General features: G+C 39.1%; 3 protein-coding genes across 4 annotated transcripts in view; 1 reads left to right on the forward strand and 2 right to left on the reverse strand.

Annotated features, from left to right (window-relative positions):
* LOC100743906 (disintegrin and metalloproteinase domain-containing protein 10) overlaps positions 1–15,506 on the forward strand; it is a 48,853-nt gene extending 33,347 nt beyond the window's left edge. The window contains exons 4-17 of one of the 2 annotated variants that reach the window (XM_024368487.2): positions 2,861–3,104; positions 5,647–5,784; positions 6,019–6,206; positions 6,862–7,002; positions 7,128–7,252; positions 7,794–7,922; positions 8,151–8,319; positions 9,215–9,384; positions 9,564–9,731; positions 9,809–9,936; positions 10,027–10,141; positions 10,533–10,667; positions 10,809–10,848; positions 11,136–11,478. In XM_024368487.2, the coding sequence (XP_024224255.1) occupies positions 2,861–3,104; positions 5,647–5,784; positions 6,019–6,206; positions 6,862–7,002; positions 7,128–7,252; positions 7,794–7,922; positions 8,151–8,319; positions 9,215–9,384; positions 9,564–9,731; positions 9,809–9,936; positions 10,027–10,141; positions 10,533–10,667; positions 10,809–10,848; positions 11,136–11,332 (2,087 nt within the window). In that variant the 3' untranslated portion in view covers positions 11,333–11,478. Of the gene's footprint in view, positions 1–2,860; positions 3,105–5,646; positions 5,785–6,018; positions 6,207–6,861; positions 7,003–7,127; positions 7,253–7,793; positions 7,923–8,150; positions 8,320–9,214; positions 9,385–9,563; positions 9,732–9,808; positions 9,937–10,026; positions 10,142–10,532; positions 10,668–10,808; positions 10,849–11,135 lie in introns of both variants that reach the window. The other variant, XM_003490545.3, reaches the window with a different exon arrangement.
* A 262-nt stretch (positions 15,507–15,768) lies between these two features.
* LOC100740023 (meiosis-specific nuclear structural protein 1-like) lies at positions 15,769–17,780 on the reverse strand. The gene is made up of 5 exons (XM_003490514.4): positions 17,488–17,780; positions 16,703–17,208; positions 16,440–16,637; positions 16,174–16,312; positions 15,769–16,101 (listed from the first exon to the last, which is right to left on the reverse strand). The coding sequence occupies exons 1-5, from the start codon at positions 17,741–17,743 to the stop codon at positions 15,932–15,934; spliced, it is 1,269 nt and encodes a 422-aa protein (XP_003490562.3). The 5' UTR covers positions 17,744–17,780; the 3' UTR covers positions 15,769–15,931.
* A 101-nt stretch (positions 17,781–17,881) lies between these two features.
* Positions 17,882–21,053, reverse strand: LOC100744211 (ATP-dependent RNA helicase abstrakt). Its single transcript, XM_003490547.4, has 10 exons — positions 20,558–21,053; positions 20,193–20,466; positions 19,771–20,116; positions 19,561–19,694; positions 19,309–19,465; positions 19,068–19,230; positions 18,694–18,994; positions 18,468–18,617; positions 18,215–18,397; positions 17,882–18,132 (listed from the first exon to the last, which is right to left on the reverse strand). Exons 1-10 carry the CDS (start codon positions 20,588–20,590, stop codon positions 17,996–17,998), a joined length of 1,878 nt encoding a protein of 625 aa, XP_003490595.1. The 5' UTR covers positions 20,591–21,053; the 3' UTR covers positions 17,882–17,995.
* Positions 21,054–21,357: the final 304 nt, after the last annotated feature.

Below are 21,357 nucleotides of genomic sequence, written 5' to 3' on the forward strand. Positions count from 1 at the left end.
TTTTTTTTTTTAATTTTTCCATCGAGACAACGATCTACAGTGAGATCCGTTATAACGAGACGCGATAAAGTGCAGGCGTACCGAACGAAAATTCAAAGTCGATTTTCTCGAAAACAAAGCCTCGAACGAAAAATTTTTATTCTATATTTTCGACTTCTTTCGCGTAGAATCGCTTGTACTACCTGTTACCAACCACCCTGTATATATCGTTCTAAGGTTAAAATAAGATACAAATGTAGATATTTTAGAATTCATCATTTGAAGAGCCGATAGTAGAGACAATTATTTTCTTTAGATATCTCTCTCTAGATTAAAGAATACTCTATCGTTTTCTATTTCTGTCCCATTTATTTCGTTTTTCTCAAACAAAATATTTATTTTATTTAATTCTTATAAGCGTATGCGCAATTATATCGCGGAAGAACTACGTATGTCCAATTAAATCGTCAAGTTGTGAACCACATGACAAAATTTCTCGTAAAAAAAGAAGGTTTTTTTGCTTGGTAACAAGTCCAGATATAAATAAATCATTTTTATGTTACCGATTCCATCATGTTGTGAATCCAGCTGCTGACTAGTATTAGAATGCGTTATTATCTAAAAGGTTGGAAAATTTGTCGAGAATCGTTTTCATCGTGGTATCCTCTGTCGCAATATGGTAAAAAATTATTTGATATATTTTAAAACGTGTTATAATTTCTTCCTTACGTATATATATTTTTTACGATGCATTTATTAACGAAACACGTGAGCTCGTAATAATCTCGGGATGGTCAATGTGCGTGCATTAGGCCAATCCTCAACTGTCACAGACAAAACTATCAACCCTCGGCCAAAGGTGGTTGGATTATTATTGTCACGAGAGCCGAATATTGTACTTTATAGCGATAAAACAAAGTCTCTTAGTCGACTAAAGAGACCTTTTATCTTTGTGTGATTATTGAAACTGTAAAAATAAACTTTTCAATTTATTAAGTTGAGTAACAGACTTGCGAATGTTCGCATTTTCGCTAATCTACGAGTGTTATGAAGATATTACAAAGGAAAAACACTACAAAATTTGTATAAAGATTATAAAAATTCGTATATCCAAATTTAATCGGAGAAATCGGATAAAGAAGTCATTAGTTGATTATATAAATGGACTTTTACCGTAATAACATTTTATGTGCTCTTTTACGAAAACGTGAATGGACTAATAATAATTTGATAGAACGATAATAGCATAAAATTTATGCGATGACATATCGATGGTGATTTAAGAGCAATAATAGTAACGATGACAATAAATATTAAAACTTGCGAACGATATTAATAATAATGAAAAATACGATGTATCTACGTAAATCAGAACAGATCCATCGTGCAGCCTTGTTCAAGTGGTTAGTAGAGAATCGTAGAAAGGGTTTGGCAAAAAAAAAGAAAAAACGATATCAGTCAGCCACTTTGAACGAAAGTAATAAAAGAAATACACAGAAATATTCGGAGAAAAATATAGCGTGTTCTCGAGAAGATTACTCTGAAAATCGTCGAGTGTACGCTTCATTGATAAAGCAAGCCGTGACGAGTGCGCGCATACCGCTCACAGCTTCAAAGTCGATTTTCACAAAACGAAAGCTTTGTACAAAGGAAAAGCTTTTCACAATTTTGACTCGTTCCCAAGCAATCGCTTCTTTCACGGTTCTACCAAGAGTTATTACATCGTAAATATTATTGCAATCTCGAATCGAATTAAGGGAATAAAACGATCTCTCATCCTGCCACGGAAGTACCGGTATTCAATTAATTCGTTGCGAATTTTCCTGGCTATGGAGTCGTAATAAAGTGTTCTTTTTTCTATTCTCGTACGAACCGATTTGCGAGGGTAGCTCAGAAGTGTCTCGTCTGCGCGTGCGTGGGAAGCCGGGAAATGACGCGGTAAAAAATATTTTTGCTCTCACGGGCAACAAATTCCCCAGTGTGCTGCTTATTTTCGCCAAAACGTCGCGATATTTTGCCGGGAAAGAAACGATATTACGTCAATAACGCGAGCTACCGCAGCCAGTTCGTTGCAGTGAAACGGTAAAAACGTCGATCTATCTCTCGATAAATTCTCTCGATCGCCACCTCCAGAGGCGGATCGTTCACTTGGTACAGGCCGTTTCGAAACTGCAAGAGAATTGCCACTTGTAAATCATAATATTAATGGGATGCGCTATATGCGGATATTTATGCAAATTCGTATCTTTATGAACGTACACTGGCTCGCGAGACCATTCCCACACTCGTCACGGACAAATTTTATCTTCATATTCTATGCATTATACGAAACATTTTGAAATTTCATTGCCGCTGATGAGACACGACTGTCGCGACTATATCGATCACATTTGGCAGAAATTTGTAGATGAAAAGTTATATAAAAATACGTATATGTAAAAATTACAAGATATTTGTTGCAACCATATATCTACACGTATCATATACCTAAATGGTCGCTAGAACATCGCTAGACGATGTATCTCAATCAGTTTCACGGATAATCAAGTCGACGAATACGAGTATTTCAGCTGACGATCGTCGAGCCATTTCAGCCATCGATACTTTTCAACTTCTACTTTTAAAAATCCTCTCTAGAAATATACAGAGATTTTTTTACGAATATACAGGGTATTCCATAATACGAGCTCCATAGGAGACAAAGAGATCGTGTCCACTTTTTGACAATTTATCGATTGATTTTACGTTTCATAGGAAATATATATATTATAGATACTTTGTAGGAAAATCCTGTCTGTACCAATATTCGTTTTTGGTATACTCGACTGTATACGTATTCGCGTTACAACGCAGTTTCTCATTTGAAAACGATAATTTGCAGAGGACGATAATGCCATGGTGCAAGGCATCGTGACAGAGGATGGCCTTTTCGATGGCACGGTCGTTACTGGATTCGAGGAATACTACATCGAGCCAACAAATAGATACTTGAACAAGGAAGAAGACACATCTCCGACGTATCACAGCATAGCTTATCGCGCCTCGGATGTATTAACGCCACGTAGATCGTTACCTTGCGCCAGTCATCAGTTGCATCAATCTGCTACTCACGATTTCACGGAAAGGTGAGTGTCTTCCAACGCATTCTGATAATTTCCACTGTGTGTTAGGAAACGTACGATTCGTCTTAGATGATATTAGAAACGTTCTTTCCATCAACTTCTATCGACATTTCATTTTCACTATTAAATGATCACTATTAAATCACGATTAAACGAGTACTATTAAATGATACGAAATTCAATGTACCTGGAACTAAATAATTAATATGTAATAGCGCGAGGATACTTTTTGTAGACGTTGTAGATCAATTAACCCTGTTACGATCCTTGAATTTTTATACTCCAACCTCACACTTATTTTAATAAGCAGAGAAAACTTTGAGCGTAGTAGTTTATTACCACCCCTATAGAGTTACAAGACTTTCTCTTTACCGTTTCAGTCTTAATCGCGTTTTAAAACGCAACTCCGTGTAAAAGAATTACGCCTTATAAGCATGCATCTTCACAGCTTACACAGAGAACAAGGAGAACGTACGCTTTGTATAAACTTGACTTTGCAACGTAAAACATTCGCAGTTCGTGCAAAAGCTTAAGCAACATAATAAAGTGTAACAGAAGCAAGCAAATGTAACGGAGTCTTCTATACGAGTGCGAAAAACTTTTGATATTTTACGTAAATGTTTCACGTAGAAATGGAACGACAAGATACGTATACCAATCGTAATTCGGATACTTAACAAATAAACTATTCTCCCTTACTGAAAAAAAACTCAAGAACGAAGAGAAGACACATTTCCTTGTTTCTTTCTTCTTCGTTTTTTTTTTTTTTTTTTTTTTATTTACATTTATTATATTCAGCATCTGTAAGCGTTTCTAGCATAACGAGAAACAAATTTACCATTTGCTTCGAAGAATTGAAACCTGTAACCGTAATCTTAGACTTTAAAGGAATCGTAGTAACGCGTAGCGATGGAAGGACGAACAGATTGCCAGGCCTCGTCGCTGCATAGGCGTTCGCTCGTTAATGTAACAGGATAACGCCTCTAAAACAGCCCGGGCAAATCGCGTTACGTTAACCGAGGATGAAAATGGATCTAACGAGAGACAGCTCCGTTGCTCGAACGTCTGCGCCGTCTGAGGTTTATCAACTCGGAACACGGGCTGCACCTTCCTCGCGTTAATCTGTAAGCGTTTCTAGCATAACGAGAAACAAATTTACCATTTGCTTCGAAGAATTGAAACCTGTAACCGTAATCTTAGACTTTAAAGGAATCGTAGTAACGCGTAGCGATGGAAGGACGAACAGATTGCCAGGCCTCGTCGCTGCATAGGCGTTCGCTCGTTAATGTAACAGGATAACGCCTCTAAAACAGCCCGGGCAAATCGCGTTACGTTAACCGAGGATGAAAATGGATCTAACGAGAGACAGCTCCGTTGCTCGAACGTCTGCGCCGTCTGAGGTTTATCAACTCGGAACACGGGCTGCACCTTCCTCGCGTTAATTTCGTTACCAATTTCTCCGACGCATTATTCGCCGGCATACGTGCAGGGCCGCACCACGTACATGTAACGAGCTTTAAACCGCGGATCTTCAAACATTCCCGGACGAATCGTTGGTAATTAAGCGCGAGCTAAATCGCGGTCCTTGCCAACTATCTTGTGTACAGACGTGTAAGGGAATTACAGGGGCCGGCAAACATGGCAAAATCGGCAAGACGACGATTCTACGTGAAAAAGGCGAGTCGAAAGTATAGGAGAACGTTTTCTACCAAACGCCACTGTTCGTAAACTTAGAAGCAATTAGGAATTAACGTACAATGAAAATGAAACTGTTGAAACTTCTGGAAGAAACGATAATAATAAAAGTCACTTGAGTAAAGACGCGATCGATGGGCATATGACAACTGTACTGATTGTAAATGATTTTCAACGATACCATACGATAAAGTTACGATAGATAAAGAAAGAAATCCATAGAGTCAAAACGAGAGGATTTTGCTCTATCGTTAATTTCAATGCTATATTTCAACTCTTGAATTCCATTTCAATTATCTGTTATTCGTCACGAAGGCGTTTAATAAGTGCACTTTTGATTGCACAATTTGCTTCGTAAATTCCGAAGATTTACAGAGATCTAGAACATCGAGTGTACGATTTCGTACAGGTTTTCTTTTTACATAGGAGAAAGTTACTCGCAATAGTGACAACGTTATTTCATCGAAATCAGTGAGGTGCGCGCTATCTTGAATAATTACCATAATTTCCTCACATCTTGTATCATTCCAGTTATTTTATATTCATTACGAAGGCATTTAATAAATACGATATTCATTACACAACTTGTGTTTCATAAATTAAGAAGTTATAGAACCCTGGAAACTCAAGTATACGATTTCGTACGAGTTTCTCTACGTGGAAAGAAGTTTACTCGGAGTATCGAGCTTGACAACATACTTCACCGAAATCAGTGAGCCGTACGCTGTTCCGAATAATTACCATAATTTCCTTGCTCCTTGTACCAGCAGCTTCCGCGTGCAACGAAAGCAATGATCACGTCCGCACGCCATGCACATATCGTTATACCACCGTATCTTTACTTTTTCAGGGGCGAACATGATTATGGGAACGACTCTCGGACGCTTTACGAACCTCTGCTCGGCGAGAGGCAAGCTCTCTACTCGAAGGAAAACGGTGCACGAGTTTTGACCTTGGACAGAGATAAGAGCGCAGCACGTATGGAAACGTGAGTGTCGGATGCGAGAGAGAAAACGGTCGGGGAAAATTGTTCGAGCAGGGTTCGTCCCTTCTCGTAACACGGTCCGTTTCGTTTCGTATCGTGTAACGTTTCGTTCTGAGTAAAATCATAAAAATCACGAAACGGTAGTCGGTCTCGGGCGAACCGCTACGAAAAAAGGATAAGCCGCGCTTATCCGGGTGCCGTAAGAAATTCGCGACTCGCCGTTTTTCTCCTTTTTAGAAGCAGCGACGGTGATCGTATCGCTAGGCATTTGCACAAACGTGCCACCGTGGATCCGCGAAAAACTACCTGCATGCTGTACCTGCAAGCGGATCATCAGTTTTTCGCGAGATACGGCACGGAGGAGGCTTGCATCGAGGTGATGACGAGACACGTGCAAAGGGTCAACTCCATTTATAAGCACACTGGTAAATTTCTTACTCGTTTCTCGCGTTCTTTATAGCGCGATGGAAGTTTGACGATTTTCTTAGTATCAGAGTCTGGAGCCGATATTCTTAGAACGTTTATAGGAATTAGCGCGCTTGCGAAAGAATATGGAGAGCCCGACAAACTGAATATTAGAAAATGATTAAGATCTTGAAGAATTATCGGTGGAAACCTCGCACCTTGTGGAGAACTCGAATGTTCGTTGTCGTGATAAAAATCTCGCCAATTGTACGTAATTAGTTATACGTAATAGGCGCATTTCCCAAACTGGTCTCTCTTGCACGATAGTTGTTTACTAACCGGTAATATCGGTCGATTAACGGGTGACGAGCGTAACTTACGATTTTACGATGAATAGTACTATCAACTGTAACTCTTGTAACCCTAACCCGTAGTTCTCTGTTTCAATATCAAACTTGTTACGCAATGGAATTTATTAAGGCGCGTGACTTGTAAATTTTCGTTAACAATAGTAGTTCAATTTGGCAATTAAGTAAGTTTGTTGCGAGCCAGTTTCACAAGAAACTACGATCATAAAATATTCGCCAACGTTGTGTATGCACTGTCCGCGAACGATATACGTATGTACCTCGTCCCGACTTCAGAAACCTAAGGAGAACACGTTGCTGTTGCTAGATTTCAACCAGGACGGCAGACCTGACAACATCAGCTTCATGATAAAACGTGTGAAAGTTCACAGCGAGGACGCGTTGAGAGATCCCAATTATCGATTCCCAGGCAACTACGGTGTGGAAAAGTATCTGGAGCTCTTCTCCGGTAAATAAATCTTCCTTCTAACGATACTTCGTATAACGCCAGCCGATTGTTGTTTGCGGCGAAAGAAACATCCGATCGATCACCCGAACGATTGCAAATCCCCCGGTTCGTCTTGTTCATTGCAGAAGAGGATTACGACGCGTTCTGCTTAGCTTACATGTTCACGTATCGGGATTTCGAGATGGGAACGCTTGGACTAGCTTGGACCGGTGATTTGAAAAACGCTGGTGGAGTCTGCGAAAAGAACGGGGTAAGCTTGTTGTTACGGTGAATTAAAAAAATATTGCAATATATATATATATATATAATTGTAATGATATATCGTAGTATAACGTAACTACAAATTATTCGAAAAAATATTATACTCGTTGTATACGTTCGAAAATTTATAAAATAGTCAGTAAGGAGGAGACACCATGTTACCAGGTTATTAGAATTTTTATTATCGTTTTATTTGTACTTTAGGCCCAGAGGCTATTGCGAGGACGTTATCGAGTTCATAGATCGTTACCGATACGGTAAACTATTTCGCAAAAATGACCAAAATTCCTATGAATTTTAAACTTTCTTCGAAAATATCCGAAGCAAAAATGACAATAAAGAATAGAAATCATACAATTTCCAAAGACGAAGGATGAAATAGAAATCGACTATCGGTCGACTCTCCGTCCTTTTTCGTTTCTTTCATCGAGGAAGCCTCGAAACTCGGAAATCCGAAGCTCACCGCCGCTTCCTTTCGAAACGAACATCGAACACCTTGAAATCTACAAAATGTACTATAAACTTTGCAGCACTATCGTGGCAGTATGAAGTCGCTGAACACCGGAATAGTGACTTTGCTGAATTACGGCAAGCACGTACCACCCGCCGTTTCTCACGTCACTTTGGCCCACGAGATCGGTCACAACTTCGGCTCACCGGTAGGCTGCTTTGAATTTACTTACTCCATATACGTACGCGTACACGGTCTCGTTCTTGCTTCTAGATGAGACATTACGACCGCTTCCTAATGTTAATACGTTTTTCGTGCCAAGCAAGGCGCATAGAAAGAGAAAGAGGAGAGACGAGTTTGACGGTTCTGCTCGTTTTTCTAGGACTGTCGATGTCGATACGCGCGTAACACGAGGCGCCACTTTACTTTGTTTCAGCACGATCCGGAACAATGCACGCCCGGCGGAGAGGATGGAAACTTCATTATGTTCGCTCGTGCTACCAGCGGCGACAAGCGAAACAATAATCGTTTCAGCCCATGTAGCTTGAGTGCCATAAACCCAGTTTTGAATAGCAAAGCTCGTTCTCCGAAGGGTTGCTTTACTGGTCAGTCTCTGGCTCGTTACTTTTATATCCCCTGTCGAATATCGAATATTCGCGGAATGTACCCGTCCGTTATAGTTGCGCGCTCCTCCAATCGAAAGTTATTTAACGTAGCGATATTTCCACCGAATATATCTATCCTGAATAATAGTCGAAACTTTTAAGTACAGTTTCCTCCAGCGATAAAGTCGTTCCGCGGATCCCCGCTTTCACTATATCCTTCGTAAGGACTGGAAACTTAGAGCATAAACGGTCCGCCATAGATATCAGGACACGTGATATTTAATATAAATTGAATACCTTTCGCTGCTATCATTTTATTATAAGATCTGTCATTTCATTCGTATCGTATCGACGATCGAATCAATCTACTAGTAATTTGCACGAAGAAACTGTTATTCTGCGTTTATCGTGATAAAAAATTCCTATAAAATAAATTTATAACTTAATTAATTATTGGGACTTGGATGCTTTTAATAGCTGCGAATTCTCAAGATTTCCGATACACCCTATGTGTCTTATAACGTGAAATATTAAATAGAATAAAATTTGTTCGATATTTTTGACAAATGCGACGAATAAGTCCTAATATTTATGGCAGTGTATATATTGGGTTGAGCAACAAGTTCATTCGCCTTTCACCGATGTAGATATATATTTTTAGAAAATGCAGAGACGAGAACTCTCGAATTTTTTATAATATAAATTCGGATAATATAAATTTACGGAGAAACGATATGAACAAGTTAGAAGAATTTTATATGAAAATAATCGTCAAAGTAAATACGACGCTTCGTAGTCTTTCAAGCAGAAGCGAATGAACCTATTGCTGAACCTAATATGCGCATTTATGTACACGTTTAGAGAGAAACTGAGGAAACTGTGTATGTTTTTCCAGAGCCGCAAGTGTCATTATGCGGCAATGGTGTCATCGAAGAGGGTGAAGAGTGCGACTGCGGATGGGAAGAAGATTGCAGGGATTCGTGTTGTTTTCCCCAACGTCGTTATCCGCCAGCAGGCGAGACACCCTGTACACTCACACCGGGTTCCATTTGTAGTCCTAGTCAAGTACGTAAACGCAGGATACGATATATTACAACATACGTTTCAAATAGACTCGTCGTATTCTTTCCGTATGACCTCGAGGATCTTTTCATATGTTAAAAGCGAATTAATTAATTAATAATTAATTTAAAGCGAAAGAACTCCAGGATTGCAGCAATTAAAAGCGTGTTATCGTTTTTCAGGGTCCATGTTGTACCGCAGAGTGCAATTTAAGATTCGGAGACAAGTGCAGAGACGACAACGGATGTCGCGACGCAAGCTTCTGCGACGGTCGATCACCGTATTGTCCTCCTTCCATCAACAAGCCCAACAAGACGATCTGCAATCGCGAATTTGTGTGTTTTATGGGGGTGAGCGTGAAATCCAGACAATGACGGAGAAATATTTTTCCGCATATGCATCGTTTACCTTTTTCCTTGTTTCATAGGAGTGCACCGGTAGTATATGCCTTGCATACGGATTGGAATCTTGCCAGTGCATTCCCGGGCCAAATGATCCACCGACGAAAGCCTGTGAACTATGTTGTCGTCTACCCGGAGAAAATCAACCTTGCTTGTACGTTATGAACCGCATTTTTCTCTGCGCTTATATTTTTTTATAATGTTAAAAATAAATATATATCGATGATCGATGTTACGCGTGTAGGTCGTCTTTTGATTGGAACTCTCCACCCTACGACATTCCGGACATGTTCTCGAAGCCTGGAACACCGTGCAATGATTATAACGGATACTGTGACGTCTTCCAAAAATGTCGAGAGGTACGACCATATGACATTTTATCATACGGCGAGTTTATCATAGTAGCCGAGCTATAAATAGGCAAACGCTTACTCGTACATACTCGCTCTTCGTATTATGGCAAATCTTGTCTCTTTTTCTTATGATACAGAATAAGAAAATACGGTTACTACGTTGTGGTACCAAACTGAAAATAGAAAATTTTTAAAATTCTATCTTCGGGAGATTTCATGTTCTCATTGCATCAATACTATTTTATATTTATAGCGATTCCAGATTTTTATTTTGAGCAATAATTCCAAAGTAGATTAAATCGAATTTCGATTTTCTCTATTTAGATGCTTCGTCGCGGTAGATACAGACTTTATCTATCGATGATAGGATACTTTTTACCTACGAACTGTTCTACAGGTTGATCCAAGTGGTCCTTTAGCAACCTTAAGGAAGCTTCTCTTATCCGACGAAAGTCTAGCCACGTTCCGTCGTTGGATAATTGACCACTGGTACGCAGCCGCTTTTATCATTGTGGCTGCTGTATCGCTATTGGTAAGCGTTACTTTAATTCTTCCTTTAATCTTCAACGTTAATTTTCATTCTATTCTTGTTATTTTTTCTATACACGTTCGAATTGTTCTTTAGAAAAATACAGTTTACTATATAATACGATACCAATCATTTTTACGCCAGAGACTGTCGAGGAAACGCGCGGATAAAAAACGTGTCGAGAGTAAGTCTAGGAACAGACGAAAGTAGAGTCTTGTATCTGCAGCATCTGTAACACACGCTAGTTGAAAACATCGTTGTACCTTTGTATCTAATTCGTCATAAATCCTCCAGCATTCGTATAACTATTCGTGTAACGAACACGCGATCGTACGACTATCAGCAGTATCGTAGTTGATTTTCCTCGTACATTTCACCGCTAACATCTGCCTAAATCAATACCTGTAACGGTAGAACACGCAACCACTTGATATCATCGTTAATTCTTTACGACTCGTTCTTTGAATTTAGGTGGCGAGCATGCGATTACTGGGCAAACGGCCGGACCTGAAACTCAAGTCAGTTACAATAATACACAGCTCAACGACGGAAACTGTGCGTCTTCCGCCGGAGGGAACGGAGGGAGTGACGGTGCATCCTCCGGCTGTACGTGCAAAGCTTCCACTCAGCAGAAAAGTCAGGGAGAAGAGGAGACACCGGAAGCATAAGGATTCTCATGGGAACGCGGACAAATCGGGCAAGGATGCATCGAAGAAGAAAAAACAACCGCAATCACAGGCGAAGAGGATATCGGCGAACGCGACCGAGGACTTTGCTAGGAAGAGATCAGCAGACGTGACGCCTGCGATGATACAAGAGAACAAACGGAAGAAGACCTTCCCAAGTCGAGATAAGCAGAATTCGAGTGGCAACGTAAGCGGCGCGGACAACGAGAAAAGAAAGCGTAAGAAGCAACACAAGAAAGAAGTGATCGATTATTCGGCCATCCAGGCTGAGAAAGAAACCGAGCCAAACGCCGATCCGAAAAGCAAAGTACGTTCCTGGTTATTGGCATCCTCTCAATGTCGGCCGGAAACTGGCAGAAGCAACGCGACTGGTTTACCGAAAAGCAAGTCTACTCCTGTGGGTCTGACTGGTGCAGGAACCAGACTGCCTGCGACCAGGCAAGCGGTTTCGAGGAGACCAACCGAATCTAAAGAAACGAAAGCACCAGCAAGTTCAGGGACAAGAAAAGAGAGGGCGAAGCTGCAAGTAGTTTATAAACCTCCCTTCAGGTTCAGCGTGAAACTGAGAAAATCCGACAAGGTAGCACAGGTTCCTGCCATGGCGCCAAACACGACACACGTCAATGGCAGGCCGAAGCTTCCACGAACCGGTGTTCTTCTAAGGACAGCGAAAAAGAAGGACAGGGTCAGAATCGGCAGGGCCAGACAAATAGCGCCTACAGGAATCGGAAACAGTGCGGGTGATTTACCTGAGCCAGCCAATTCTGATCTCCATACCGTTCCTTCCGATCTCGAGGTGTTACTGTCCGAGAGCGAGTTCCTCTTCTCGGACACGTGACCACGGTGAATCAGAGACGCTTAGATCTGTTCATTATTTAGAGGAATCTTTTTAGAAAAAAGATCTGTATCGAAGAAATCGATACGTCGAAGAATCCCGTCCGCCGAAGTCGCGAAGGATAGGTACATGTGAAAACCTTTTACATGCTATCCCGTGGTTCAGCCTCAGTTTCGCTAATGATAAATATAATTAACCGCTCTGGTCGATCGTTAAAAAACGCTCGACAGAATAAAGAATCAAAAGAAGAAGATATTTATTATTAGTGAAATCGAACTTCGAAGAACCAAACCGTTTTATCGTATTAGTCTAATGGCTGCTGGGCGTGTTTTCATAAACGTTGACGCAACCCCAAATGAGCTTCTTCCGTTCTACTGTGCTGGAATTTATTTTTTTATCGGTATCTAATAACGAGGAGCACGCATACACATATGGCGTACGCTTTCGCTCTTTTTCACGTCTTCCTAGTAATAAGACGACATATCTGTCGTACGTTCAGAATAATTCACCTCGTAAATCGTCGAATTCGTATTACGATGTAACGATCGATCACCGAAACGATCCGCGCGTTCTATGGAAGTGCTAGTTGAACGATTCAAGCCAAGTTTTCTTCTTCCAAAGAAAAGGGGCCAAATTTCACTTTAAAAAAAAAAAGAAAAAAAAAAGAGAAGACTAACCGCAGCCGTGCGCATCGACGTATCGATGACGCAAGGGACAAAAAGTCACAGACCTATTTTCGCTTGTCGAAAAGCGCGCAGAAAAATTTGTTCTTTCTCCGGAAACACGAGATTACGATTCGTTTGCGATCGCAGCTTTAATAACAATTAAGGGATCAGCGTTCGATCGATGTGAGATGCGACTTCTAGAGTGATGTATCGTCTTATTTGGAGACGAATAACGGAGAGAAAGAGAATGGGAGAAAGAAAAACACTTAAAACTATTACTATATCGTGCCTATCGTACACCGCTGTTCGAAACTTACGAAAAGAATCTCGCGATCGAAGAGAAAACTTCTTGCTTTTCTTTGGTGATGGTTTTTCGTGAGACAAACAGGAAGTCAGCAGACACACGATTTGCTAAGGAATTCGTGATCTAGCGACGAATCGAAGTTTCTCTTGGAAAAGAAAATAAGAGAAGAATCTTTGAGAACGTAAATCGCGGTTGATAGTTGAAGCTAGTCTATCCTTTTTGAGTTTCTTTAAAGATCGTCTATCGTCAACTTGATACTTTTTGCCTGCACTTGCTGTTGTTAATCTAACGTACTATTCTCATGGTTCCTATTCGCCGGCAATTCCTAACCGCGGTGTAAAACTTGCCGGATTATTTGCATTTCCAGTGGATAAGCGATGGCAAGACTCTCGTTGAGCTATTTATATTTTTGAGACTGTATAAAAGATACGAGAATTAACGACACGCATTCTTCGCTATATTTCCATGAGTTTCATTCCTCCCAGTGTGTATTCAGAGACTGTCTACTCTACTGGGAAAACGGCTGTAGCTTAATCGTATTGAAATGATTTATCATTACTATTCTGCGGTGCTATTAGTCGATATCGCTTAACGAAACGATTCTGTGCCCGTCGAACATTCCAACGATTCCTCCAAATCTCTTTCCATCCAATCGAATCTATGTTCCTCTTATTTCCCTCGTTGAAACTACTTGTTCTTATTCTAACGTTTGTTAATGTTATTTGTTATTTGCTTCGATTCATTCCACTCCACAGAAACGGTGTTTTTCTCAGAATACTCTAGCATTTACCCGATGCTTCTATTACTTTGACCCACCATATAAAGATCTTATCGATCGCAAGCATTATTGAAATATCCGGTAACATTTATGGTTTCGTGAAACAAGAAGAATAGCTTCCGCGAAACGTACTAGAGACTTGCGAGAGTTATGTGTTAAAAAAAAAAAAAAAAAAAAAAAAACGCTTGTATCGTCGTTAAGACGCCGAGAGAAGGCGTCGTGATTGGTCTCGTTGACGAAGAGCAACAGGAAATTTCTGACCAGATTTGTTCACCGTTGATGAGATATTATTAGCGTTAAGGGACGGAGGTGGGCAAATCTATTTTTCGTTGTTCATTAATGTAAAACACGCTGCGATAAATACTGCCATAACGTATCGTACAAGAGGGAATTACGCGTAAAATGATACGTGTATATCGTTATAACGCGAAAGAACCATCGAGACACGCTTCGTTTGCCCACCTCTGATTAAAACCAGTAGAGTATTTTGCCGATTGCTGCGAATAAATGAACAAAAATCTGCTTGTGTGTATACATACGTGCGTACGTGTACTTAAATCGTAAGAATATGTGATTTTACTTTTACGTGAATTTATATACACGTTTAACAGGCGTAAGCGGATTGCGATCGAGTCTCTGCAATCTCTGAGAGTCGATCGTTCAATATGTGTTACGCGACTAATATTTAATTAACCCATTGGCCTAATATTACGTAAATCGTAAGCGATTATTATTTAGTCAGAAACGTTTACTCGAATAGTCGGTACTATTTATTAAACGAAACAGAGAAGAATCAACTAGTGCGACTGCAGTTTCCGACTGGCTGAGAAATTCTTGGATCCATCTTCCTTTCTTCGTTTCTCTTAGAGAAAAGTTAGAAGAAACGACGCGTAGAAAACCGCGTCAGTCGAAAGAGAAAATAAGAGTAGCGAGTCGATGTAGGCAAATGGGTTATCAAAGGAAATGTGATTTTACTTTTAAGACCAATCTGTGTTAAATTCGTGAACTTGACCGGTTCTGAGCCAGTGGCCATGTCGCCTAATTCCCTCCCTCGTTATCGCTTCGTACTTAAGAAATTCTCCATAAAGGTTCTTTAGTTCGCTGGAAGAAAGAACCGTAGGTCAGGACCATTCGTCGAGATGCAATTTCGATACGTGGAGATAAGGATTTCACGTAGCGTATAAGGAATACAAATAGACAACTTACAATAGTATTCAGTTTTTAAAGTTTACGATCATTACGATCATCCATTGAACGACGATCTTCCGAGAAAAGAATTTCTCTACGATCTCAGGAATGCGTTTCACGAGTTCATTTCCGAATATTACTGTACCGTTTCCAAGTGTATAATGTTTTAACGATAGATATGTTAATTTACTCGTCATTTAAAGAAGAGATGAGAACGATCGACCGATCAAATTAGTTTGTAAGCGACTATGGCGACTAGCCAGTCACCGAGAAAACTAACGTTCGTACTTATAGTTATTCTTAATGCTCGAGTGCTACTTGTTTCGCTACTTCAACCCCTTCTTACGCCGAAGATGTTTTAACATAGAGTGAAAGAGAGAGAGAGAGAAAGAGAGAGAGAGACGGAAAAAGAAGGAAGAAAGAAATTGAAACGATCGTTTTGATATTACATGACAATTGTTATAAATCGAAAATGAAAAATTGCAAATGGAAGGGGTAAAAATGGTAGAAGAAATCGCTCGAGAATTGCCTCGATTGCCAAGAAAAATCCGATCGGCAGAACGAAACTCGTTAGTTAGCTGTTCCCGTCCGATTTTTCGATACTGGACACGCCCGAGGCGAGACTGTTAATTTATCATGTACTTAATATCCAATATAAGATGGGGCTGCTGTATTTTTACACGGACTTTGTATAAATGACGAGAGCCGCAAGAACCGCGAGAGCGATGGTTTTCGCGCATCATTGTATATATCTGTATACCAATAAATAGCTGTAGAATTAAAAATTTAATTTCATCTTCGGTGTTTCTATTTAAAGCACGTTGTTCTTTGCCTGCTGAAATTTCACTGCCTCCAAGTTAGATTCCGAATGACACTTAGTTTCGTTAATATTAATTTCACGCCTTATCTTTCCTGCATCCTTCGAACGTTGCGTTTTATTTTGCTCTATAGCCTCGCGCAATTCATTTCCATATTGGACGACTACAAATAAAATATGGCAAAGCTTAGCCACGTTAGTTCCGATATCTTTGATATCAACGGCGATTTACATACCTTTTTCGCGTCGTGCTTGCTCTTTTTGGCCTTCCTTTTCCTCCTGTTTCTTTCGTTCATCTGCCAAATACTTGGCGAAAGCAGCGTCGATCGCATTTTCTTTCGCCTTCCTTTCAGCCACAGCTCTCTGAGTTTTTGCCTGTTCATTTTACAGCCTCTAACAATCTTCATACACTATGTTACATTTCTTACGCGTATTGTATAAAAAGATAATGCGCAATGAAAAACAAAAAAGAAGAAATTCCGCGATGCAACCATAATCTCACCATCTCTTCTAGTTGTTGTCTCGCAGTACGTTTCTTTTTCATCGCCAGTTTAATCGCTTCACCCGCCAGTTTGCGTTCTTTCTCTACCAAATATAATTCCCTGGAAATTTCTTCCCGTTCTATTCGTTTATGCTCTTCTTCCATCAATTTACTCATCATCTTTTCTAACATAGCGTCCTTAGCTGCCTGAGTATCGGCCTAAAAAAGACAGGTGCGTTGTTAAGATAAAATTCAGTGCCAACGAATGGACGTCTTCGTAGAACCTTTCCTTCAGCTTCCCTCTTTTGCAAAGCCTCCCTTTTAGCGATGATTCGCAAAATCTCGTCGTGTTCCTGCTTCAGAACCTCCCTCCTCTTCTCTTTCCAAAATCGTCGAGCTTTTAAAAAAGCATCCTTCTCAGCCTCCATCAAAGCAGCTATTTCTTTCTTCCTCTTCTCCGCTTCCAAATTTTCTTGGTGCATCGTCTCGTCAACTTCTTCCATTATTTTTCGCTCGCGATGCTTCTCCTCCTCTTTCTCACGCAGTTTCCGTCGATTATCTAGGAGTTGGTTCTGGAGATCTCTTTTGTAACTTAATTTCTTCTGCCGCTGCTTTATCTCAAAATCTTCCTCGACATCCCATGGGCTGGACAGATTAGAAGTTTGTATCTGTTCATCCTGAGTCTTCTTTTCTATCAACTCTACGTGTTTCTTCTCCAAAGCTTCGTTACATACAGATGGAACAGCAGATTTTATCTTTCTACTCTTTAATGACTCTTGCAGTTCGATATCTGTATTATATTAATAGGTGCACAGTAAGTAAATTTCTAATTAATAGACTGCGGCTATTTATGCAAATTCATATTTTTATGGATATAATTACAAGCATATAGACGTTATAGTTATAATAAACATTAAACATAAAACATTATAGAGAGTATTGTACTTTGCATATTTTGTATATGTTTGCATATTATATGCATTGTGTGCATCTTTGCAATTTCTAATTTTCCATGAATGTATATACACCAACAGTTTAACAACGAGTTAAAGGAAAATTGCGCTTTTACGTTTACGACGTGCAAGCTCCTCGACTAGTCGCTGCGTGCGTTTAAGCTGCCGAATTTTTACATCACCAGCCGCCTTGGCATATTGTAGTTTTTCCGCTTCTAATGCTTCTTTGCGTTCAATGTGCTGTTGACGTAATCTTCGCTTCTTTTCGGCACTTTTCTCTATTATCCTTCGCCGTGCCTCTATTTCATCGGCTTTCTGATTTTTGATCCTCGTGAAATCGTCATCCCCCTTCCCATTTTGCCCTCTAATCATTATTCAGGTCAATTCAGACGGAGTTTTTGTTGACAAATTTCTATCTTTGTGCGTATCGTGTGCCAAATTGATGAACAGAGAAAACATAAAAGCATCGCGTTTAAAGCTAGCAGGAAGTATGCAGTGTCGAGGAAAGAGTGAGATAATATCTATGTTTAATTATGAATACAAATTTTGTAAGACTATTTACAAAATACGATATTACACAAAGAAATCGCTATTTTTTAAAAGATATGTACAAAATATTCCAGTTTAATAGTCAGCTGCATTGCTGGCCAAGTAATCACGGCGTCCGATATTCGAAGCTTGTTTGTTCTGGATAGCTTCCAGTTTGGGACACTCTGTGATTCTGTGACCAAGACCACCACAATAACTGCATCCACGCTCATCTGAAATGTAATGAAAAAACACGGTTTATTTCCTGCTTCTTAACAAGAAAGAAAATGTAAATGTTATCTGCAATCGTTTTACCTCCCAAATTGAGGTATTTTTCATTCTCTGAACAAAGTTCCAGCAAGAATGGTGGAACCTTTTGTTTCGCTTCCATAAGCAAGTGTTTAAGATCCAGTAACACAGACTCGTCATTTGCTTTGTTAATAAATGTTGTTGCTATTCCAGTTCGTCCAGAACGCCCAGTTCTTCCGATCCTATGCACTATACATAAAAATTAATTATTTATGTAATTAATCATTGCTTAATAATTAATAGAAACATGCTAAATTACCATAGTTTTCAACATCATCCGGCATATCGTAATTTATAACGTGTTGCACATCGGCAAAATCGAGACCTTTGGATGCAACATCCGTCGCAACCAATACATCCTTCCGGCCTTCACGAAAAGCTTCTACAGAACGTGATCTTTCTTCCTGATCTATAAAAAAGTAATTACACAATTTAAACACTAGAAATATACTTGATGATATTTATTGCGTTAAAATTGAATATACCTTTTCCACCATGTATTGCTACCGCTTCAACGCCCTTTAGCAATAGGTATTCGTGAATAGCATCAACGTCTTGCTTTTTCTCGGCAAATATAAGTACAGGTGGGGGAGTTTTTTGTAAACATTCCAGGAGATACACGATTTTAGCTTCTTGCTTGACGTATTCAACTTCTTGTATTACATTCATAGACGCTGCACCTGCGCGACCAACATTAATCGTCACAGGTTTTACTAAAGCGGAACGCGCAAAATTTTGAATCTTCTTTGGCATAGTTGCAGAAAACAGCAACGTTTGTCTCTGACCCTATATGAAATATATGCTCAAATGTAGTACAAACAATTTTTAATATAATAAAAATATAACAAAGTATATTTACCCTGAAGAACGAAAAAATTGTTCGCACATCTTCTTCAAAACCCATGTCGATCATACGATCGGCTTCGTCCATACACAGATAACGACACACGCTAAGTTTCACCATCTTTTTATCTAACATATCCATTAGTCTTCCAGGAGTTGCCACCATAATGTGAACACCTCTATAATGAAGGCAAAGATTATATAATGCGATAGAAATATCGAAATAAGAAAAATCAAAGTGTTGGCAGAATACTTGCTTATTAATAACTTCTAAAGATTCTGATACAGGTACACCTCCAATTGCTAAACAGCTGCGTATTTCGGGACAACCTGCTTGTCGTAAAGTATTCGTATAATGTCGAATAATATCGTAAGTTTGTTTCGCTAATTCTCGAGACGGACAAATGATTAAACCTGAAAGGAGATAAACGTCATATTTAATATCATTATATTATTTAATATCATTTTCTAAATATTTTATTTTTTATATTATCACAATATAGTATTACCATATGGTCCTTCGTTTCTCACAAATGGCATAGCCACTTCTTGTTCTAGACAAAACATTATAATAGGTAATACAAATACCAATGTTTTACCGCTACCAGTGAAGGCAATGCCAATCATATCGCGACCTGATAATCTATAAAAAGGAAAAAAATAAATACTTTATATTTTACAGAAACATGACTACAAATATGCAATAAATGTATACTAACACTGTTGGTATTCCTTGAACTTGAATTGGTGTGGGTTTAACGATACCTTTCTGTTCCAAGCCATTCAGTATACCTCTATGAAATTTCATCTCTTTGAAGCTTTTCAATGGTGGTGGTACATCATCTCCCTCTACTAAAATTCTAAGTTTCCTCCTAATCCTTTCGTGTCTTGCTTCTCCTGCAGCGAGAACTGCTCTTGGAGGTCTCCAACTGGTCTTTATTGGGTCCTCGTATTGAATACCCTTTGCTAATTCCGCTACACCCATTAAAGCTTTATTTTCTGCTACACTCTCTAGGATCTTTTCTTCTTCCTTCAACTGTTTTTCCATAGCACTTTCCTTCTTAGCTAAAATATTTTACGAATCGGCTAATTTAAATTATTGAAAATTTTTTATTTCATGAAGTATGCCATACACGGTTACCTTCTGCTAATTTTTTTAATTCAGTATGTTGATCCAACAAAGAAATGTTCGACTTTCTTCCCCATACTTGCCCGTCATCATCATCTGCATCATCCTTTTCATTCTCACTGCTACTTTTCCCGATAATACCAGCAGCAGCTTCATCTTTAAGTTGTCCAAGCTTACCAAGCTTAATTAATTGATATTTTTTACGTTCTTTAACTGGCACATAAGGAACATAATCGTCATCTGTTTCCAAGGGACTGCTTTCCTTGTCTCCTTCTCTTCTGTATCTCTATATTAAGAAACATTTATTAATTTATTAGTTAGAGAAATTTTAGAGATATATAATTAATAAGAGATAAAATATCAGATAGTAAAATAACCTTTCGTGGAGGATCTCCTTTTTCTTGTGCCATTTTTTACACAATTAAATACTTTAAATATTTTAAGATTCAAAGACGATTCAAACGAATAATTTATGTGATAACAGACATAGTATTCTGTGTATTATTAAGGAATCCACATATAACCTATATTCCATATAATTGTATTCCCAAACTTTAAAAGAACGAAGTAATATATTCAGTGAATATGTCGTAATGCCACTATTATCAATATTTCAAAAGTACTTTTCGATAATATCAATTATTTTATTCTTGATGATTCTATTAAAAATTAATATTAATAATAAAGAAACACTTTGGAAGTTGTTTACATTACATTCAGATTCGATACTCGATACTCAATACTCGATTGCTTCACATCGAAAAATGAATCGATTTATCAATATTTAAAACGTTCATATTATCGACATCTAATTTATACTTAATATATATCAAATTCGATCCGATACAAAATGAATTTTTGTAACCGGGAAATAAGGTATAGCTAAAAAATCAATACTAGACTTTTAATCGGTAGACTATGAATCTACCAATTATAACTGTTCGGAATTTTGAGTGGCCGTCCATTTATGGCACGGGCAGGCCCATTTTCTTCTTTAGGAAATTCTGAATTACATGTCCTTCCCGAGCTGTAAACTTAATGACCCGAGGTCAGGTAAAAGCTTCGGATAAAGCCCAGCCGGAAAGGCACGATGAACAGACGAAACCCAACGGTTGGTAGGGAGAGAATCAGCAACATAGGGCACTTCATACTAGGGCGGGTGAAGTACACTAAGCAC

The sequence above is a fragment of the Bombus impatiens genome, unplaced genomic scaffold (genome assembly GCF_000188095.3).
Source record: "Bombus impatiens unplaced genomic scaffold, BIMP_2.2 scf_0452, whole genome shotgun sequence".
Classification (NCBI taxonomy): domain Eukaryota; kingdom Metazoa; phylum Arthropoda; class Insecta; order Hymenoptera; family Apidae; genus Bombus; species Bombus impatiens.